This window comes from Salmo salar, chromosome 10 (genome assembly GCF_965601325.2).
Source record: "Salmo salar chromosome 10, fSalSal1, whole genome shotgun sequence".
Classification (NCBI taxonomy): Eukaryota; Metazoa; Chordata; class Actinopteri; order Salmoniformes; family Salmonidae; genus Salmo; species Salmo salar.
In genome coordinates this window covers 37,193,225-37,217,152 of record NC_138300.1, presented here as the reverse complement: position 1 = coordinate 37,217,152, position 23,928 = coordinate 37,193,225, and the positions used below count along the sequence as shown (strand labels likewise).

Here is a 23,928-nt window from a genome sequence, read left to right as displayed (position 1 = left end):
TGCAGCACTCCACCAATCAGGCCATTATGGTAGAGTGGCCAGACGGAAGCCATTCCTCAGTAAAAGGCACACGACAGCTCGCTTGGAGTTTCCAAAAAGGCACCTAAAGACTCTCAGACCACGAGAAACAAGATTCTCTGGTCTGATGAGACCAAGATTGAACTCTTTGGCCTGAATGCCAAGCATCATGTCTGGAGGAAACCTGGCACCATCCCTACGGTGAAGCATGGTGGTGGCAGCATCATGCTGTGGAGATGTTTTTCAGTAGCAAGGACTGGGAGACTAGTCATGACCGAGGGAAAGATGAGCAAAGTACAGAGAGATCCTTGATGAAAACCTGCTCCAGATCGCTCAGGACCTCAGACTGGGGCGAAGGTTCACCTTCAAACAGGACAACGACCCTAAGCACACAGGCAAGACAATTCAGGAGTGGCTACGGGACAAGTCTCTGGATGTCCTTGAGTGGCCCAGCCAGAGCCCGAACTTGAACCTGATCGAACATCTCTGGAGACCTGAAAATAGCCGTGCAGCGATGCTCCCCATCCAACCTGACCGAGCTTGAGAGGATCTGCAAAGAACGGGAGAAACTCCCAAAACATATGCGTGCCAAGCTTGTAGCGTCATATCCCAAAATAAACGAGGCTGTAATCACTGCCAAAGGTGCTTCAACAAAGTACTGAGTAAATGTGATATCAGTTTATTATTATTAATACATTTGCAAAAATTTCTAAAAACCTCTTTTTGCTTTGTCATTATGGGGTATTGTGTGTAGATTGACGAGGGGGAAAAAAACTATTTAATCTATTTTATAAATAATGCTGTAATGTAACAAAATGTTGAAAAAGCCAAGAGGTCTGAATACTTTCCGAATGCACTGTACACAATCCATGTCTCAATTCTCTCAAGGCTTAAAAATCCTTCTTTATCCTATCTCCTCCCCTTCATCTACACTGACTGAATGGATTTAATAAGTGACATTAATAAGGGATAATAGATTTAACCTGGATTCACCTGGTCAGTCTGTCATGGAAAGAGCATGTGTTCTTAATGTTTTGTATACTCAGTGTAGTGAGTGTACATCTATGAACATTTATGTGAAAACAATCAACCACGTTACAGCAGTGCAATTCCACCTGCAGAAATAGCCTGGCAGCTGACAGAGAGAGGTGGCAGGACACCAGAACTGAAACCCAACAAGCTTTTCATTTAATATTCCCCCTGAAATCCACACAGATCCCTCTAAATGCCCTCTGCACGCAGCTTACCATTGAATATGCAAGATATTCTTATGAAAAACGATCAAATCTGAGGGTAAAAAGATTATAGAACAATTTTGGAGAATGAAAACCCTAAGCAGTGCATTAAGAATAAGCCTGTTGGATTGTTCTTCTTCGAAAAAGTCATTTATTGAGCTGTCTTTGCACTGTGAATTGAAGTGAATTTGACAGTAACTTACAGGCAGCTCATTGGCAAGTAAGTTACTGTATTTCATATCGCAGCAAATATAGGCTCTTACAAGGTACCTCTCAAAATATGTTAATAAGTCAGAAACAACAATACCATGCACCCACTAGTGGTCAAAAGGTTTTTGGTACTACAAAAATACGGTATGGTACTGTATTCTGTGGGGTAGAATTACAGTACCATTAGAAATACAGCAATTATTTCCCCACCCACATTTTCCCATAATGTACCATCATTTAAGTATGCTGCAGTAAAATGTTTCACAGCATTTGACTGTTGACAATACCCAAAATTACCGTATAAATTACACTTTTCCGTTACAGTGTGTGAAAAATTACGTTTTTGTCAGGGACACTTAGAAGGAAGAGGAAGAATACTGTCTAATAGAGAGATGAAAAAGACAATGTCCAGCGCAGGAACCAAATGTATGCATTTTGGTTCAGGCGCACACAAGAGATTAAATCAAGTGTGATGCCTAAAGAATGTGGTTGAACATTGGCAGTTGAGTTCAGCAGCTTGGCCGTGAGTATGGGCCTGCGTAGCATCCCAACTGGCACCCTATTCCCTATATACTACTTTTTACCTATATGACTCTGGTCAAAAGTAGTGCACTGTATAGGGAATAGGGTACCATTTGGGCCGCAGGCTGTGTCTCTGGCTGCTATTGTGTGGTGCTGAGCTGTCAGCAGCTGGGGTATTTGGCCACTTTGTTCCCCACGTGGCAGTGTGACAGAGGGGGAAGGCATGTACCTCTGCCCTGGGATGACTGAGGGCTAGCAGTCGCCTCAGGTTAGGGCCGGGTCCATCACCATCACTCCTCCTACCACAGACTGCTGCCTCAGCACATTCTGCTGCTTTTGTCTGTTGTACGTACACACACACACACACACACACACACACCACACACACACACACACGCGCACACACACGCACGCACACACGCACGCACACACACACGTGCACACACACGTGCACACACACGTGCACACACACTTGCAGTATAGATAAAAACACACCGACAAACATATCCAGACACAATCTGTGAATATCTTAGTCTGCTCTTGTCCTAAAAGAAAATGAAATTGGAGAGATTGAGGATACACAGTGCCTTCATTAAGTATTCACACACCTTGACTTTTTCCACAATTTGTTGTGTTACAGCCTGAATTTAAAATGTATTAAATTGAACATGTGTGTGACTGATCTACACACAATAACCCATAATGTCAAAGTGGATTTAGTTTTTTGGAAATCACATAATAAGTTGCATGGACTCACTCTGTGCAATAACATGATTTTTAAATTGCTCACCTTTAACGTAAACCTGGCAGAGACAACAAATGCTTCTCAAATGGAACCCTATTCCCTATATAGTGCATTACTTTTGACCAGGTCCCATAGGGCTCTGGTCAAAAGTAGTGCACTATGTAGGGGATAGGGTGCCATTTGTGACACAGACAGATTGCTTTGCTCCATATCTCCTAGGATCATAAGGAACCCTACATAGCCACTCCTAGGATGAGCAAGGGAAGCGATTTGGAGGTAGCATTAGGATCAAATCGCCTGCAGATGCTGCTCCGTTTAATTTCCTGCAGAGAGCAGCTCTTCTCCGTGCAGCAATACTAATGGCACAGATCACTTGGAACAGACAAATAAGGGCGTAACACTGCTGTAACACTGCCACGTTTCACAGTGGTTTAGCATATGTTGTCAATAATTATAATTGGTGTTTAGACCTGCTGAATGTTACTTTAATAGTAAACAACAAAATACAAATAGTCATATGCGCAATCAAAAGTACATTCTGAATGAGCACATTACACTCCACCAAGCATTTGTGCATGCTACTAGACTCGTCTACAATACAATAAAAACAAAAGCATTTCATTTGTCCGAAAGGACTTTATCTCATATTCAAAATAAAATGTATATTTGTCGACAAAGGTATTCTTTATCAGTCTTCTCTCTTACGTTGTGGTGGGAGTAGGGAGGGGGCTGTAGGGTTGTGACCTGATAGAGGTCAGACAAGAGCAAACAGCTATTTTATGGAGCTCCTTGCTTCTCTCAAAGCTGGAGATCTTGGTCCTTAAACGTGTCATTTCGGATTCCTGATCCCCCCCCACCCAAAACAAAGATAATTATAATAATGACTTGACCACAATCAATGGGTATGGCAACTCCAAGATAATGAACTATCAAATAAACATTAGCTGATGTTTATTTGGAGTCATACAAGAGGATATTCCTTCACAGCTCTACCTTGATAAGCAGGGTCTCGCTGGTGCTCTGCAGCAGCTGTTCTCTGGTGTTGAGTTCTGCCAGCAGGGCGGTGGTGTTGTGCTGGGCCTCCTCCAGCTGTAGTCTGTAATTCTGTAGTTCAGAGGTCAGCTGAACCTGGGAGCAGCGTAGGGTGGAGACGACACACTCTGACGCCTTCAGCACCTCCGCCTGGCTCTCCTGTAGAGCTGACAGCTGGAGGAGAAGAGACCCCCATTGGTTTAACAGAAGGGACTCATGCTCATTGTCAGTACTCAAGAAACTTAGAAGACTGTCCCTCTTATCTAATGCTTTTCTGAATCAGAGGATCCAACAAAAACAGAGGATCGATTTAGTAAACTGAGATGTAAGATAACCCCCAAATACTCCCTTCGCACGGGAGGATAGACCTGGGAATTTAGCAGATAATTCCTAGGAGAAACTCAGTATAAAAGGGTCAAAGTTTTAACCCCTCTACTGAACCTGGGTCATTCTTACAACATTTGATGTGAATGTAACTAAATAGACAGTTATTATGACCTAATGTAGTAGGCTCTAGGTACCTCATTCTGTTGCAGCCATCTCAGTGTGTCTAGCTCCAGTCTGAGGGAGGCCACTGTGGCCTGGAGTCTGGCCTCAGTCTGGGCAGCCTGCTCCTCCATCCTCCCCTGCTCCTCCTCCATATGCCTGGCATGGTTCTCCTATCACCAATATCACCCAGATGACCAGGCATTAGCACCGTTATGTGCCGCACTCCAGTATCCACAGCGCTCTAGTAGATGTTTTACAGCACCTAGTACAAACACTGATACTCTTGCATGCTCAAAAGGTGGAATTATATCACATAGCATTTACTGTAAGTACCACAGCACACAAGCGCTGATTAAATTATATCACGCCACGGACATGTGCGCTTACGTGGGAGACAATAAGAGGGTGTCGTGATTGGGTCAAACCTTTTCACGGCATAACTGAACACTTTCTTCTAGCTGTATTGCCAGGATCTCACAGCGACTATGCATCTCCTGGTTGTGAGATGTCCTCTGGAGCTTCTCCCTGCACAGAAACAGCTGCTGGCCCTGGACTAAGGCTTCCTGATGGCCAAACACAAACACACACACATACACAAATACTGTAGCCACAGTTCACAGAAGACTTACAGAAAGACAGTCAAATGAGAGACCCATATTGAACACAGAAGACTTACAGAAAGACAGTCAAATCAGACACCCATATTGAACACAGAAGACTTACAGAAAGACAGTCAAATGAGAGACCCATTTTGAATACAGAAGACTTACAGAAAGACAGTCAAATCAGAGACCCATATTGAACACAGAAGACTTACAGAAAGACAGTCAAATGAGAGACCCATATTGAATACAGAAGACTTACAGAAAGACAGTCAAATGAGAGACCCATATTGAATACAGAAGACTTACAGAAAGACAGTCAAATGAGAGACCCATATTGAACACAGAAGACTTCCAGAAAGACAGTCAAATGAGAGACCCATATTGACAAAAGAAGAGTAGATGTTATGTCAGAACTCAGAAATAGACACTGATGTCTAACTGCTGAGGCAACATCTTGAGACAAAGCTGTCAAAACTGAAACCCTTGGTAAACATGTTTTTGTTGAGTGATAACAGTAGTGTAATGACAAGATAGACATGGTTTATACTGTAGATACCGTATACCATTGTTTCATTAACTTTTTTGGGCTATTCAATTGCAAAACTGCCATAGCATTGCCACATATTATACTTCTGAAAAGTGTTCCTTTCCCAACAACATATCAACATGAGTACTTCTTATGCCTCTAACAAAGGAACATTCCATGACACGGTTGATATAAAATAGATAAAGGTCAGCTGAGGTGACTTCATCATGTAAAATACAAGGAAGATGTATGAGATGATAACTGGGCCCAATGTAGTAGCCCAGTGAATTAGTGGTGAAACTATTATAGTGTGTGGTGTATGAAAGTAGACAGTAGAGTGAGTGAGAGTGTGTTATTGTGGTCAGCTTGTGTGTGAGATGCTGTTATAATTTACAGTGTTAGATAATAAGCCTATCATTACGTTAAACTGAGGAACTCATTCTCACGCTCCCCTCTCTCTGAGAACCACTAGGACAACACAAGGACAACAGCCTCCTCCTGTCCCACTGTGGACGTGTTGACAAAGATGTTACATGGGAAAGATGGGATTGGATTGTGGGATAAATGTCAGTGCCCAAGTGTTGAAAAAAATTACTCCCCCCGGGGAATCTGGTTAGAACACCCATGAGACTACAGAGCAGTGTTGTGTTCGAGACCCCCTAAAGCGAGACCGATTCAAGAACAAGACCGGAGGAAACTGAGTCAGAGTCAAGACCGAGACCGGGAGGGGGACAAGGAGCAAGAGACCAAGTCAAGACCGAGATCAGAAAAATGCGAGTCCAATTCAAGACCATGCTTGTTATTTTGTCAAATCACCACAATAATAAGAGTTCAAAATGTCCAGTATTTCTGTGTTCATATTTCAGAAATTCAGAACAGTGAAAAAATGCATGCTGAGGGAAAATAGAGACACTCTACAAATTATTACTAACCCAAACACAGTGGGGAACAATGGGCCTTCTACGCCTTCAGAGGGCTAAGGATTTATAAAATAATTATTAGAATAATAATATTGTAATTATATTATTATTTTCAATAATGTTCTGATTTAATCTCTTCAGTTTTTGTTGGAAAGGGTTAACACTGAAGCAAAAAAAATATCCAATCACGATTTTTCTTTGCTGGTCTTTGGGGAGATAAATCTAGCTAGCCAAGTCAGCCATTGGCTAAGCCATTCGGAGCTAGATAAAACGCATCTGCCATTCAACTGTATTAGGGCAACATTTTGGAGTGACAGTGGAATCAACCAATCACATTTTGACTTAAAACCTCTTACACCTAGATGTTCCGCTAGCGGAACGCCTCGCCAGTATCCCATGATAGAGCGTGGCGCGAATTACAAACTCCTCAAAAATCCCAAAACTTCAATTTTTCAAACATATGACTATTTTACACCATTTTAAAAGACAAGACTCTCCTTTATCTAACCACATTGTCCGATTTCAAAAAGGCTTTACAATGAAAGCAAAACATTAGATTATGTCAGGAGAGTACCCAGCCAGAAATAATCAGACACCCATTTTTCAAGCTAGCATATAATGTCACAAAAACCAAAACCACAGCTAAATGCAGCACTAACCTTTGATGATCTTCATCAGATGACACTCCTAGGACATTATGTTATACAATACATGCATGTTTTGTTCAATCAAGTTCATATTTATATAAAAAAACAGCTTTTTACATTAGCATGTGACGTTCAGAACTAGCATACCCACCGAAAACTTCCGGTGAATTTACTAAATTACTCACGATAAACGTTCACAAAAAACATAACAATTATTTTAAGAATTCTAGATACAGAACTCCTTTATGCAATCGCGGTGTCCGATTTTAAAATAGCTTTTCGGTGAAAGCACATTTTGCAATAATCTGAATAGATAGCCCGGCCATCATGGCTAGCTATTTTGACACCCACCAAGTTTGGCACTCACCAAACTCAGATTTACTATAAGAAAAACTGGATTACCTTTGCTGTTCTTCGTCAGAATGCACTCCCAGGACTTCTACTTCAACACCCAATGTTGTTTTGGTTCCAAATAATCCATAGTTATATCCAAATAGCGGCGTTTTGTTCTTGCGTTCAATACACTATCCGAAGGGTGACGCGCCGGCGCGTATTGTGACAAAAAATTTCAAAATATGCCATTACCGTACTTCGAAGCATGTCAAACGCTGTTTAAAATCAATTTTTATGCGATTTTTCTCGTAAAATAGCGATAATATTTAGACCGGGAGACGTTGAATCCGTTCAAACACAAAAAAAAAGAAGAAAATGGTGTCTTCACATGCACGTGCGCGCCCGTGTCATTGTTCTCAGATCGACCACTTTCCAAATCCCCTACTGTTTTTCGCCCAGGGACTGCAGAGTCATCATTCCCCGTTCTGGCGCCTTCTGAGAGCCTATGGGAGCCTTAGAAAATGTCACGTTACAGCAGAGACCCTCTATTTACCATAAAGAGGCTATAGAAGGACAAGAAATGGTCAGAGAGGGCACTTCCTGTATGGAATCTTCTCAGGTTTTGGCCTGCCATATGAGTTCTGTTATACTCACAGACACCATTCAAACAGTTTTAGAAACTTTAGGGTGTTTCTATCCAAATCAAACAATTATATGCATATTCTAGTTTCTGGGCAGGAGTAATAACCAGATTAAATCGGGTACGTTTTTTATCCGGCCGTGAAAATACTGCCCCCTATCCTAAACAGGTTAATGGCTGCGACCGTTATTACAAAAATGTATGGAAACTTCTGCCTTCTTGAAGGCCAATAGGTCACTGCGCAAGAGTGAGCAGTAATTTTCCCAGGGTCCAGCTAGCTAGCTTTTGTTATTGGCTAGTTTGCAGCGGCTGCAGCAAGTGTTATCAAAGAGGATGTTGTTGCTAATTTGTTAGCATCTCTGTTTTCAAGAATAACTTTCAACTAGTTAAGTTTCAAATTATCATCATCTGGTGAGTGGAATTGTGTTTTTTATTGCAGCATGCTTGCTGTTAGCCATCTTTTTGAGAAAAATAACTTGTGTGTGAAACACTGTTGCATTTAATGTCAAACTGACAGCATTTTAGCATCATGATATCTTATTAAAGTCTGTTCATACACCCCCCTGGGAAGAATATAACACTAACATTTTTGGGGGACAAGCGACCAATTAATTAGATATGGTAATTTTCACGTTTTCATAAATTCTTAGTATACGTAATTCCCAAACATTCTAAGGCATTTGTGGAAATTCTATAGCAATATAGAGTGGGAAAGGGGCCATGCGTTTGGACAATTAATAGACACTGCAGTAAATAAAACAGAATAAAAGCATCTGTCTACGCAGACCGGTGCACTATAGCCAATCAAAGCTACTGTAGGCCTTTATACAAACAAGCCATTTGCCACAAGGACCTGCCATCATTCTCTTTGAACTGGACTGTGTGTTTACTGGCAGTTGCAAGAGCGTGACTTTAGATCAGTAGAATGCATTTGCCAAAAGCCACAAATTACACCTGAATGGATTTCTGCAAATATGTAAACACAACAGAAGTATTACCTCCCAAGTGGTGCAGTGGTTTAAGGCACTGCATCTCAGTGCTAGCTGTGCCAGTAGAGATTCTGGGTTCAAGTCCAGGTTCTGTTGCAGCCGGCCGCAACCGGGAGACAAATGGGGCGGCGCGCAATTGGCCCAGCGTCGTCCAGGTTAGGGGAGGGTTTGGCCGGCAGGGATGTCCTTGTCCCATTGCGCACTAGTGACTCCTGTGGCGGCCTGGGCGCAGTGCGTACGGTGTTTTTTTTTTATTTCTTTTTTTAACCTTTATCCTTTATTTAATTAGGCAAGTCAGTTAAGAACAAATTCTTATTTTCAATGATGGCCTAGGAACAGTGGGTTAACTGCCTTGTTCAGGGGCAGAACAACAGATTTTTACCTTATCAGTTCAGGGATTCGACCTTGCAACCTTCCGGTTACAAGTCCAACGCTCTAACCACTAGGCTACCTGCCGACCCGACATATTGGTGCAGCTGGCTTCCGGATTAAGTGGGCATTGTGTCAAGAAGCAGTACGGCTTGGTTGGGTTCGTCTCTCTCGAGTCCGTACGGGAGTTGCAGCGATGAGAGAAGACTGTATCTACCAATTGCATACCACAAAATTGGGGAGAAAACGGGGTAAAAAAATATATAAATCAAAAACACACCACGTGAGTCCTCTTGCATTTTGGAACTTTACTGTCCTATTGATCAAACAACCATGAAAAGGTAGGCTCTCTCTCCCTCAGTTATGCACATCAACAAGTTCAACAATTAATGCTAGCCAGAGCAAGATGAACTAAAATCTAACTAAGGAACATTAGATAAACCCTCTCAAATTTTGGGCTGTCAAAATTGCACTGATAAATGATGGAGTATTGTAGTCTCCTCGCCCTTCTGCAGCATGCCTGCCAATGCATGCTTGTCCCAACCAAGCACCCAAGCTAACTGGCTAAAGTTGGCTAGCTTGCTAGCTAGCTACTTCCAGACACAAATGAGAGAACAGCTCACTCTGACCATTTTACTCTCCGTAGCAGAGCTGGTTAGGCTGTTTACATGTTATCTAGAGCGTTCTTGACTAACTATTATTTTTTTTGCCTACGTTTACTGACACCAGTCATATTCAGCGGGTTTTTCCCGTTTGTCAATTAATCGGTTGTTCTGCCCACTGGCACACTCAGACGAGAGTGCTCTGAAATCGTAGATAGCCAGAGTGAATTTGCGAATGCAAGAGATATGTCCACTGGATAACAGTTGTTCAAGTTCTTGCGATCGGCATCTGTAGCTGTGTATAGCGACCGAAAAACACTGAGGGGATGGCATGACATCCTCTTAGCAGCTAGCTAGCTCTGTTTGGCTCTGTGTTTTTAGCTTGCTACATAAATAGATACGCTACCCTATTAGCCACGTTGTGACTTGTGATCATTGCCCTTGCAAGTTTGATTGTATTGACATTTCCGGTATTAGATACATTTGTCAATTTTTGTCCAGAATATTGAATCATTGAAACTGAAACAGTACATCCAGAATGGAGGCAGCAAACAATGTACCAGGCCAGCTGTGATTTACAACATGATAGCAATATTTTTTTGACTGCCGAGAAATGTATTGGTGAATTATATTAATCATGCATTGAGCTGCCTTAGTGTACGTCATGGAACGTTGAGTCAAATATAACCTACTTTTAAAAACTCTTATGTTGGTTTTGTAGCATGAACTGGAAATTGTACATTTTTGACTGATATTTTGATTGTCTGTTTGCTTCATATCGGCAAAGTAGTTAAAACGCTGTCAGTTCCAATTTAAACTTTAGGTCACCAGTTACTTTGTGTGCTAAACATGAAATGTTTTTTTTTGCAATGGGAAGTACTAGTTTTAAGTGGGAAAGGCTTAATGGTTGTGTTTTTGTATTCTTATCATTGGTACTTAATCATCCTTTAACATGATGCTGTGTGTGACTGCTGTGTTTCCATCGCCCCTATGCAGTGATGCGTGGAGAAGTGGGTATACTCAAATTTTGCCCAAAGGTTCCCAATCGGCCCACCCAGTGAAGGAAAGGCACCCTGTGTGATGTGAAAAATCCTGTTTTCCTATGGTTTTTCTGATTTTCACTCTCAAAATGTTACAGAAAAAAAAAGTATTGTCCACAACAATCTGATTGGGTGGGCCTGACAGGGCATGATGACAACTGAGCATCACAAATAGCCTACTCACCAACAATTCGGAACTAAACATTTTCAATACCTGGTTTGCATACCCATTGTTGCCTTAGTTAGCATTTACTGGTAGATATCATAAGTTGAAACATCTTTCCTACACTACTGGCTACTGATGTCATTCTTCTGTGAGCTGCTCCATGCCAAAACCAGTTGAGCTGCACACTCTTGCTGCTTGCAGATGACATTCCGCTGAAACTAGGCTGTGTGCGCGTAGCACATCTAAATATATTTAACGTGCTTTGTGAATGTGTAGGCAACTTTGTGCATTATTTCTCTATTCTACTACATAATTGATATGTCGTATATATCCTCTACACTACATTGATACGCGTCAGTAGGGATTAAGAAGTGAGTATATGCAATACCCACTGAAAAAAAGTGGGTGTTCAGTTTATACCTGCGTATACACGCCACTACACCACTGGCCCTTTGTGTTTTACAGCTCAGCATTCAACACCATTGTACCCTCCAAGCTCATCATCAAGCTGGAGGCCCTGGGACTCAACCCCACCCTGTGCAATTGGGTCCTGGACTTTCTGAAAGGCCACCCCCAGGTGGTGAAGGTAGGAAACAACATCTCCACTTCGCTGACCCTCAACACTGGGGCCCTACAATGGTGCATACTCAGCCCCCTCCTATACTCCCTGTTCACCCACAACTGCGTGGCCATGCACACCTCCAACTCAATCATCAAGTTTGCAGATGACACAACAGTAGTGGGCTTGATTACCAACAACGATGAGACAGCCTAAAGGGAGGAGGTGAGGGCCCTCGGAGTGTGGTGTCAGGAAAACAACCTCACTCCACGTCAACAAAACAAAGGAGATGATCGGGGACTACAGGAAACAGTAGAGGAAGCACCCCCGATCCACATCGACGGGACAGTAGTGGAGAAGGTGGAAAGTTTTAAGTTCCTCGGCGTACACATCATAGACAAACCTATATGGTCCACCCACACAGACAGCGTGGTGAAGAACGCGCATCAGCGCCTCTTCAACCTCAGGAGGCTGAAGAAATTTGGCTTGTCACCGAAAACCCTGACAAACCTTTATAGATGCACAATCGAGAGCATCCTGTCAGGCTGTATCACTGCCTGGTACAGCAACTGCACCATCCTCAACCGCAAGGCTCTCCAGAGGGTGGTGCGGTTTGCACAAAGCATCACCGGGGGCAAACTACCTGCCCTTCATGACACCTATAGCACCAGATGTCACAGGAAGGCCAAAAAGATAATCAAGGAAATCAACCACTGCCTGTTCACACCGCTACCATCCAGAAGTTGATGTCAGTACAGGTGCATCAAAGCTGGGACCAAGAGACTGAAAAACAGCTTCTATCTCAAGGCCATCAGACTGTTAAACAGCAATTACCAACTCAGAGAGGCTGCTGCCTACATTGAGACCCAATCACTGGCCACTTTATAAATGGATCACTAGTCACTTTAAACAACGCCACTTTAAATAATGTCACTTTAATAATGTTTACATATCTTACATTACTCATATCACATGTATATACTGTATTTTATACCATCTACTGCACCTTGCCTATGCCACTCGGCCATCGCTCATCCATATACTTACATGTACATATTCTCATTCACCCCTTTAGATTGATGTGTATTCGGTAGTTATTGGGGAATTGTTAGATTACTTGTTAGATATTACTGCACTGTCGGGAACAAGAAGCACAAGCATTTCACTACACTCGCATTAACGTCTGCTAACCATGTGTATGTGACCAATAAAATTTGATTTGATTTACAAAAAGTGCACTCTCCTACATGAGTGCGCTGTTAAATCGGTTACTATCCTTTCAGAATCACAAACCTGTCACACACTGAAGCAGTGGCGACCTGTCATTCAGGGCAGGTGGGGCTCTGCTTTGAAAAAAATGTGTGTATATATCTATATATATATCTATATATATATATCTATATATATATATATCTATATCTATATCTATATATATATATATATATATATATATATAAACACACACACACACAGTACCAGTCAAAAGTTGACACACCTACTAATTCAAGGGTTTTTCTTTATTTTTACTATTTTATAAATAAAACCCTTGAGTAGGTGTGTCCAAACTTTTGACTGGTACTGTGTATGTGTATACAGTTGAAGTCGGAAGTTTACATACACCTTAGCCAAATACATTTAAACTCAGTCTTTCACAATTCCAGACATTTAATCCTCGTAAAAATTCCCTATTTTAGGTCAGGTAGGATCCCCACTTTATTTTAAGAATGTGAAATGTCAGAAAAATAGTAGAGAGAGTGATTTATTTCAGCTTGTATTTCTTTCATCACATTCCCAGTGGGTCAGAAGTTTACATACACTCAATTAGTATTTGGTAGCATTGCCTTTAAATTGTTTAACTTGGGTCAAACGTTTCAGGTAGCCTTCCACAAGCTTCCCACAATAAGTTGGGTGAATTTTGGCCCATTCCTCCTGACAGAGCTGGTGTAACTGAGTCAGGTTTGTAGGCCTCCACGTTCACACAAGCTTTTTCAGTTCTGCCCACAAATTTTCTATGGGATTGAGGTCAGGGCTTTGTGATGGCCACTCCAATACCTTGACTTTGTGTTCCTTAAGCCATTTTGCTACAAGCTTTAACTTCCTGACTGATGTCTTGAGATGTTGCTTCAATATATCCACAATTTTCCTCCCTCATGATGTCATCTATTTTGTGAAGTGCACCAGTCCCTCCTGCAGCAAAGCACCCCCACAACATGATGCTGCCACCATCGTGCTTCACGGTTGGGATGGTGTTCTTCGGTTTGCAAGCATCCCCCTTTTTCCTCCAAACATAACAATGGTCATTATGGCCAAACAGTTCTATTTTGTTTCATCAGACCAGAGGACATTTCTCCAAAAAGTATGATCTTTGTCCCCATGTGCAGTTGCAAACCGTAGTCTGACTTTATGGCGGCTTTGGAGCAGTGGCTTCTTCCTTGCTGAGCGGCCTTTCAGGTTATGTCGATATAGGACTCGTTTTACTGAGGATATAGATGCTTTTGTTCTGTTGTTCTGGGAATGATTTGTACTTCTGGCACCAAAGTACGTTCATCTATAGGAGACAGAACGCGTCTCCTTCCTGAGCGATATGATGGCTGCGTGGTCCCATGGTGTTTATACTTGCGTACTATTGTTTGTACAGATGAATGTGGTACTTTCAGGCGTTTGGAAATTGCTCCCAAGGATGAACCAGACTTGTGGAGGTCTACAATTATTTTCTCTGAGGTCTTTGCTGATTTCTTTTGATTTTCCCATGATGTCAAGCAAAGAAGCACTGAGTTTGAAGGTCGGCCTTGAAATACATCCACAGGTACACCTCCAATTGACTCAAATGATGTCAATTAGCCTACCAGAAGCTTCTAAAGCCATGACATCATTTTCTGGAATTTTCCAAGCTGTTTAAAGGCACAGTCAACTTAGTGTATGTAAACTTCTGACCTACTGGAATTGTGATACAGTGAGTTAAGTGAAATAATATGTCTGTAAACAATAGTTGGAATTACTTGTGTCATGCACAAAGTAGATGTCCTAACCGACTTGCCAAAACAAGACATTTGTGGAGTGGTTGAAAAACAAGTTTTAATGACTCCAACCTAAGTGTATGTAAAGTTCCGACTTCAACTGTATGTATGTATGTATGTATGTATGTATGTATGTATGTATGTATGTATGTATGTGTATATATATATACTGCTCAAAAAAATAAAGGGAACACTTAAACAACACAACGTAACTCCAAGTCAATCACACTTCTGTGAAATCAAACTGTCCACTTAGGAAGCAACACTGATTGACAATACATTTCACATGCTGTTGTGCAAATGGAATAGACAACAGGTGGAAATTATAGGCAATTAGCAAGACACCCCCAATAAAGGAGTGGTTCTGCAGGTGGGGACCACAGACCACTTCTCAGTTCCTATGCTTCCTGGCTGATGTTTTGGTCACTTTTGAATGCTGGCGGTGCTTTCACTCTAGTGGTAGCATGAGACGGAGTCTACAACCCACACAAGTGGCTCAGGTAGTGCAGCTCATCCAGGATGGCACATCAATGCGAGCTGTGGCAAGAAGGTTTGCTGTGTCTGTCAGCATAGTGTCCAGAGCATGGAGGCGCTACCAGGAGACAGGTCAGTACATCAGGAGACGTGGAGGAGGCCGTAGGAGGGCAACAACCCAGCAGCAGGACCGCTACCTCCGCCTTTATGCAAGGAGGAGCAGGAGGAGCAGTGCCAGAGCCCTGCAAAATGACCTCCAGCAGGCCACAAATGTGCATGTGTCTGCTCAAACGGTCAGAAACAGACTCCATGAGGGTGGTATGAGGGCCCGACGTCCACAGGTGGGGGTTGTGCTTACAGCCCAACACCGTGCAGGACGTTTGGCATTTGCCAGAGAACACCAAGATTGGCAAATACGCCACTGGCGCCCTGTGCTCTTCACAGATGAAAGCAGGTTCACACTGAGCACATGTGACAGACGTGACAGTCTGGAGACGCCGTGGAGAACGTTCTGCTGCCTGCAACATCCTCCAGCATGACCTGTTTGGTGGTGGGTCAGTCATGGTGTGCGGTGGCATTTCTTTGGGGGGCCGCACAGCCCTCCATGTGCTCGCCAGAGGTAGCCTGACTGCCATTAGGTACCGAGATGAGATCCTCAGACCCCTTGTGAGACCATATGCTGGTGCAGTTGGCCCTGGGTTCCTCCTAATGCAAGACAATGCTAGACCTCATGTGGCTGGAGTGTGTCAGCAGTTCCTGCAAGAGGAAGGCATTGATGCTATGGACTGGCCCGCCCATTCCCCAGACCTGAATCCAATTGAGCACATCTGGGACATCATGTCTCGCTCCATCCACCAACGTCACATTGCACCACAGACTGTCCAGGAGTTGGCGGATGCTTTAGTCCAGGTCTGGGAGGAGATCCCTGAGGAGACCATCCGCCACCTCATCAGGAGCATGCCCAGGCGTTGTAGGGAGGTCATACAGGCACGTGGAGGCCACACACACTACTGAGCCTCATTTTGACTTGTTTTAAGGACATTACATCAAAGTTGGATCAGCCTGTAGTGTGGTTTTCCACTTTCATTTTGAGTGTGACTCCAAATCCAGACCTGCATGGGTTGATAAATTGGATTTCCATTGATTATTTTTGTGTGATTTTGTTGTCAGCACATTCAACTATGTAAAGATAAAAGTATTTAATAAGATTATTTCATTCATTCAGATCTAGGATGTGTTATTTTAGTGTTCCCTTTATTTTTTTGAGAAGTGTATATTATATATCGTGTACGTGGTGTTGTTGCGTTTTGCATGTTATTTTGGCATTAATACGTGTCACATATTAGTTTGCAAACAATGTAAAAATAAAGCTGCATACAAACATGGTCTCTTTTCAACTGTTCTGCCTGCGGCTATGGAACTCTGACCTGTTCACCGGACGTGCTACCTTGTCCCGGACCTACTGTTTTCGACTCTCTCTCTACTGCAACTGTTGTCTTTAACGCTGAATGCTTGGCTATGAAAAGCCAACTGACATCTACTCCTGAGCTGCTGACCTGTTGCACCCTCTATAACCACTGTGATTATTATTATTTGACCCTGCTGGTCATCTATGAATGTTTGAACATCTTGGCCATGTACTCTTATAATCCCCACCTGGCACAGCCAGAAGAGTACTGGCCACCACTCAGAGCCTGGTTCCTCTCTAGTTTTCGGCCTTTCTAGGGAGTTTTCCCTAGCCCCCGTGTTTCTACATCTGCATTGCTTGCTGTTTGGGGTTTTAGGCCGGGTTTCTGTATAGCACTTTGTGATATTGGCTGATGTGAAAAGGGCTTAATTAATCAATTTGATTTATTGATCAAGCTTTGAAAAAAAAATGTCAGCTGTTTAGTGGTTGGGCAAAATCCAAAATGTACACCTGCCCCAGGACAGAGTTAGGGAAACCTTAATGTACCTAACCCTAAAGCATGCTTTACCTAACCCTAAAGCATGCTTTACCTAACCCTAAAGCATGCTTTACCTAACCCTAAAGCATGCTTTACCTAACCCTAAAGCATGATATACCTAACCCTAATCAAGTATTGTTATTAGCCATACATCCACTGTCCTCCAGCATGGAGACTAACTCTACCTTCTCCAGGTCCTCCTTTCCCTGCAGTTGTTTCTGTATCAACTCCAGCCTCTCACTCAGAAACTCCACCTGACACACACAAACTCATCTGAACCACTAGATTACACAATTTGCACCTGTACAGTGCCTTCAGAGAGTATTCACACCCTTTGACTTTTTCCACATTTGTTTGTGTTTCAGCCTGAATTTAAAATGGATTAAATTGAGATTGTGTGTAAGCCAGCGACAAACAATTTCACTTTGACATTATGGGGCTGTTTTTCAAAATATGTACAAATTAATTAAAGAATGAAAAGCATTCAACCCCTTTGTTATGGCAAACCTAAATAAGTTCAGGAGTAAAAATGTGCTTAATAAGTTTCATGGACAGTGTGTAATAAGTGTTCAACAATATTTTTTAATGACTACCTCATCTTTGTACCCCACACATACAGATAATTGTAAGGTCCCTCAGTCGAGCAGCGAATTTCAAACACAGATTCAACCACAAAGACCAGGGATGTTTTCCAATGCCTCGCAAAGAAGAGCACCTATTCATAGAAGGGTAAAAACAAAAGACATTGAATATCCCTTTGAGCATAGTGAAGTTTTTAATTACACTTTGGATGGTGTATCAATACACCCAATCACTAAAAAGATACAGGCGTCCTTCCTAAATCAGTTACCAGAGTGAAAGGAAACCACTCAGGGATTTCACGAGGCCAATGGCAACTTTAAAACAGTTACAGTTTAATGGCTATGATAGGAGAAAACTGAAAATGGATCAACAACATTGTAGTTACTCCACAATACTAACCGAATGGAAAGTGAAAAGGAAGCCTGTACAGAATAAACATATAGGTTTGCTTGTAATTGTTAAGGATTGAGGAGTTCTTCCTGGATAAAAAAATAAATGGAATGGAGCAATCCTGGAGGAAAACTTGGTTCTGTCTACTTTCCCCAAAAAAGTTTGTGGTCATACGCACATCCTTAAAACTTAGGTGCTGGGCTTTCCACCAGACACTGGGAGATGAGTTCACCTTTCAGCAGGATAATAACCTGAAACAAGGCCAAATCTACACGGGAGTTGCTAATGAAGAAGACAGTGAATGTTCCTGAGTGGCCAAGTTAGTTTTTACTTTTCTGCTTGAAATTCTATGGCAAGACCTGAAAATGGTTGTCTAGCAATGAGCAACGATCAATTTGACAGAGCTTGAAGAATTTTGAAAATAATAAATGGGCAAATGTTGCACAATCCAGGTGTGGAAAGCACTTAGAGACTTACCCAGAAAGACTCACAGCTGTAATCACTGCCAAATGTATTGACTCAGGAAGTTGAATACTTCAAGACATATTCATGTTTTATTATTATTTATTTTAAAAAGTTTTTTTTTTTTTTTTTTTACAAATGTTAAAAATGTTCTTCCATTTTGACAGAGTATTTTGTGTAGTTTGTTGCCAAAAAAGATAATTAAATCCATTTTAATCCCAATTTTGTAAGACAAAAAAAAAGTCAAGTGGTGTGAATACTTTCTGAAGGCACTGTATATCAGGTCATCAAAAATGAGTTTGTGGAACACATACGGCTCCGTTATAATAGTTCAGAACACATTTGCAATAACAGTTTAGCATAGTAGAACATACATCCATTTCAACTATCAGAACCATGTTGCATGTGTTGCTGATTGACAGAAAACCTGTTCTACTCAGACGGATTAGTGAGTGCTGTTAACTCAAGTGAGATGTGATGTAGTAAACCTGGTTGGTTCTCTCCTTGGCCTCTCTCTGGGAAATCTCCAGCGTCCCCTGTTGGAGGATGAGCTTCTGCTGCATCTTCTGTGTATGTCGCTCTACAGCAGCCTCTAATTTACTGAGCTTGACACACAGAGAATCACATACATGGATTAAAGAAATTGGCAAAACCATGGTGTTGACGTGAGCAACCATTGTGAGTGATAAAAAAAAAAAAGTGAAATAAAAAAAGTTAACCACATATTTGAAAAAATGATTGTCTGTGTTATGTAGTCTTGTGTACATATAGTGTGTGTGTGGGTTGCTTTGGTGCACCTGGAGGGATTTTAGTTCAAGTTCCTCCTGCCTTTCCTTAATTTCTGTGTCTTTGTCTATAATCTCCTGTTTCTTTTGCTCCAACTCTCTACATGTCTCCTCCAACTGACTGTGTATCACCCTGGGGAAACAAACACACATACAGTGGTGGAAAAAGTAACCAATTGTCATACTTGAGTAAAAGATACCTTAATAGAAAATGACTCAAGTAAAAGTATTTGGTATCAAAAGTAAAAGTATAAATCAATTCTAATTCCTAATATGAAGCATACCAGACGGGACAATTTTCTTGTTTTTTTAAATTTACGGATAGCCAGGGGCACTCTAACACTCAGACATAATTTACAAACGAAGCATTTGTGTTTAGTGAATCCACCAGATAAGAGGCAGTAAGGATGACATGGGGTGTTCTCTTGATAAGTGCACGGATTGGACCATTTTCCTGTCCTGCTAAACACTCAAAATGTAACAAGTACTTTTGGGTGTCAGGGAAAATGTACGAAGTAAAAGTACATTATCGCGCACACACAAGGGCCCAAAAGTGTATCAACAAGCAGAGCTCGGCACAAAACCCCAATATCCAGAAAATCTAAATCCAGAAGGACTAGGGTATTTTTCTAATTTCACTGAAGTTAAACATTTGTGATAACCCTAACTGTACAATAACATCAGTGATAACTGTTTTGATCAAGGACAGGAGATGATAAACATAGCCGATAGCCTTCTAGCATATGATGCTGCTGTCTGTGTGGGAGAAAAACACAATGCTAAATTTACTCTGATCACATCTTTGCCACGGGGTTAAGAGTTAGAACATGAGCGCTGCTTCGGAGACACTCAGCTGACACTAACCAGAGAGAGAAGACCAGGAAAACAGAAAGAGGCAGCATCCCAAAAGGCAATCTATTCCCTAAAAATAGTGCACTAATTTTGACCAGAGCCCAATGGGCTTTAGTCAAACAGCTCTATATCGAGAATAGGGTGCCATTTCAGACGCAGTCAGACAAATGCCCCCTGCGGCTGTTCAAGACACTGGAACCATCCAAGCAACGATGGTGCCCTGCAGTTTGGGAGGAATGTACATAAACTCAGCAAAAAAATAAACATCCTCTCAGGGTCAACTGTATTTATTTTTCAGTAAACTTAACATTTGTATGAACATAAGATTCAACAACTGACAAAATGAACAAAGTTCCACAGACATGTGACTAACAAATGGAATAATGTCTCCCTGAATAAAGGGGGGGGGGGGGGGGGGGGGGGGTCAAAATCAAAAGTAACAGTCAGTATTTGGTGTGGCCACCAGCTGCATTAAGTACTGCAGTGCATCACCTTGTCATGGACTGCACCAGATTTGCCAGTTCTTGCTATGAGATGTTAACCCACTCTTCCACCAAGGCACCTGCAGGTTCCCGGACATTTCTGGGTGGAATGGCCCTAGCCTTCACCCTCCGATCCAACAGGTCCCAGACATGCTCAATGGGATTGAGATGCCAGAGTCAGTAGAAAGGCCTCTTTAGTGACCTAAGTTTTCATAACTGTGACTTTAATTGCCTACCGTCTGTAAGCTGTTAGTGTCTTAACAACCGTTCCACCGGTGCATGTTCATTAATTGTTTATGCATGGGAAACAGTGTTTAAACCCTTTACAAAGAAGATCTGTGAAGTTCAAATCAAATTTTATTGGTCACATACACATGGTTAGCAGATGTTAATGCGAGTGTAGTGAAATGCTTGTGCTTTTAGTTCCGACCATGCAGTAATATCTAACAGGTAATCTAACACATTCACAACAACTACCTTATACACACACAAGTGTAAAGGAATGTTGTGTCTTTGGCTATGCCGGATTAAGTGATATGACATGCTATTCTATAAAATCCTTTCTCTGTAATTAATATTACCTGATTAACTTGTTATGGATAGGGGGCAGTATTTTCACGGCCGGATAAAAAACGTACCCGATTTAATCTGATTATTACTCCTGCCCAGAAACTAGAATATGCATATAATTATTAGCTTTGGATAGAAAACACTCCAAAGTTTCTAAAACTGTTTGAATGGTGTCTGAGTATAACAGAACTCATTTGGCAGGCCAAAACCTGAGAAGATTACAAACAGGAAGCGCCCTCTCTGACCATTTCTTGGCCTTCTTGATCATCTCTATCCAAAACAGGGGATCTCTGCTGTAACGTGAGATTTTCTAACGCTCCCATAGGCTCTCAGAAGGCGCCAGAACGTTGAATGATGACTTTGCAGGCCATGGCTGAAAAACAGTAGCGCATTTGGTAAGTGGTCGATCTGAGAACAATGAGACTGGTGCGCGCGTGCACGAGACGACTCCATGTTTACATTTTCAGTCTTTGAACGAAAACAATGACTCCCGGTCGGAATATTATCGCTTTTTTTAACGAGAAAAATCGCATAAAAATTGATTTTAAACAGCGTTTGACATTCTTCGAAGTACGGTAATGGAATATTTTGAAATTCTTTGTCACGAAACGCGCCGGGCGCGTCACCCTTCGTTAACCTTCGGATAGTGTCTTGAACGCACAACAAAACGCCGCTATTTGGATATAACTATGGATTATTTGGAACCAAACCAACATTTGTTATTGAAGTAGAAGTCCTGGGAGTGCATTCTGACGAAGAACAGCAAAGGTAATCCAATTTTTCTTATAGTAAATCTGAGTTTGGTGAGTACCAAACTTGGTGGGTGTCAAAATAGCTAGCCCGTGATGGCAAGCTATCTACTCAGAATATTGCAAAATGTGCTTTCACCGAAAAGCTATTTTAAAATCGGACACCGCGATTGCATAAAGGAATTCTGTATCTATAATTCTTTAAATAATTGTAATTTTTTTGTGAACGTTTATCGTGAGTAATTTAGTAAATTCACCGGCAGTGTTCGGTGGGAATGCTAGTTCTGAACGTCACATGCTAATGTAAAAAGCTGGTTTTTGATATAAATATGAACTTGATTGAACAAAACATGCATGTATTGTATAACAATGTCCTAGGAGTGTCATCGGATGAAGATCAAAGGTTAGTGCTGCATTTAGCTGTGGTTTTGTTTTTTGTGACATTATATGCTAGCTTGAAAAATGGGTGTCTGATTATTTCTGGCTGGGTACTCTGCTGACATAATCTAATGTTTTGCTTTCGCTGTAAAGCCTTTTTGAAATCGGACAGTGTGGTTAGATACAGGAGAGTCTTGTCTTTAAAATGGTGTAAAATAGTCATATGTTTGCAAAATGGAAGTTTTCGGATTTTCGAGGAGTTTGTATTTCGCGCCACGCCTATCATTGGATATTGGACCAGGTGTTTCGCTAGCGGAACGTCTAGATGTAAGAGGTTAAGCTAATCATGTAAATGTAATTAACTAGAAAGTCGGGGCACCACGAAAGAGTGTTTATAGAGCTGTTATCTTCCGAATAAACTCTTAAAAAGACCTAGTAATATTTTACATCAATAGCAGTCAATATTAATCATCACCTTATTTCAGTCTCATCTGAAAGTTGTAAATTCTTGGTTATCTTCACGAACCCTGGCTAACAAGTTGAATCAGCAATACAAAATTGGGTTTAATTATTTATTTACTAAATACCTAACTAATCACACAGAATTACATATACACAGAATGCAAATGTCATACAGAAAACTTCCCTGGGGGACGGAACTATATGACGGCTGGTTACACAAAGAGAGGGGGTTGGGCTTGAATGAAAGAGCGGGAAGACTGAGGAACAAAGGGAGAAGCTGTGGTATCGTAAATACAGTATCTTATGCATTCTAAATTACCGCCCATTTGGAAAAGGAAAATGCAATAAACATTTACTCTGAGCTGCGCTTCGGTAGGTTGGTCGTAGATGCTGGCCGTGTTGCCCAACAGAGATCTTCCTGTTCTCGGAAGAATGTCTCTGGTGATAAATTGTAAATGTTGTAGTATCTTCGTTGTGTGTTAGACTGCATACGTCATCCGTCCTTTCCTAGCCCACGTTTACAGCTGCTGTTGCTAACTCAACGGCTAGGATGTCTCACTTCTTCAGTGAATAAGAGTTCAAAGTTCATACCATTCACAACCAAAGCTCACGCTGAGGTTGGCTTAGTTCTGTAGTTGACATGTTAGTCCTTTTTAACGTATGGGCCATTGTCCTATCGTCCTCGGAACAGGAGGTTACATTTTCGTCAAGGGCTTATATAGTGGAGGGAGAGAAGGGTGTGTTTCATAGTTTATAACCCATGTCTCTTCACAGGGGCGGGCCACTGATTGAGCAGGGCTCTAACCTTATGAAAACCCAATTCTCTCATTTGGAAGCTAAAATTACATTTAATCTTATCACAAATAGTTTCATATTCAAACATTTAATTTGCACAACAATTCCATGTGAATCTGATAACTAGAATGTGTAGAATTTCCCAGATACAATTTGTCATCCTGTCATCAGTCATAATGTCTCAGATGACAACCGAACAGACATCGTATACATTAAGTACCAATGCATATTTTCAACTGGTTCTATTACCGAAATATGGTTCCTTTCCCCCCACTTGTTTGATGTTCCCAGACTCTCTATGTTTAACAAAGGCTATTCAAGAGTCATTCAGTAGAGT

General features: G+C 41.6%; 1 protein-coding gene across 4 annotated transcripts in view; it reads right to left on the bottom strand.

The window, feature by feature from the left end:
• Positions 1–4,676: 4,676 nt before the first annotated feature.
• Positions 4,677–23,928, bottom strand: part of LOC106560319 (coiled-coil domain-containing protein 18) — a 51,876-nt gene continuing 32,624 nt past the window's right edge. For 2 of the 4 annotated variants that reach the window (XM_082956970.1, XM_082956973.1), the window contains one exon: positions 17,275–19,436. In XM_082956970.1, coding sequence (XP_082813096.1) covers positions 18,977–19,436 — 460 coding nt within the window. In that variant the 3' untranslated portion in view covers positions 17,275–18,976. Of the gene's footprint in view, positions 4,815–17,274; positions 19,437–23,928 lie in introns of those variants that run through there. The other 2 variants (XM_082956971.1, XM_082956972.1) reach the window with 2 other exon arrangements.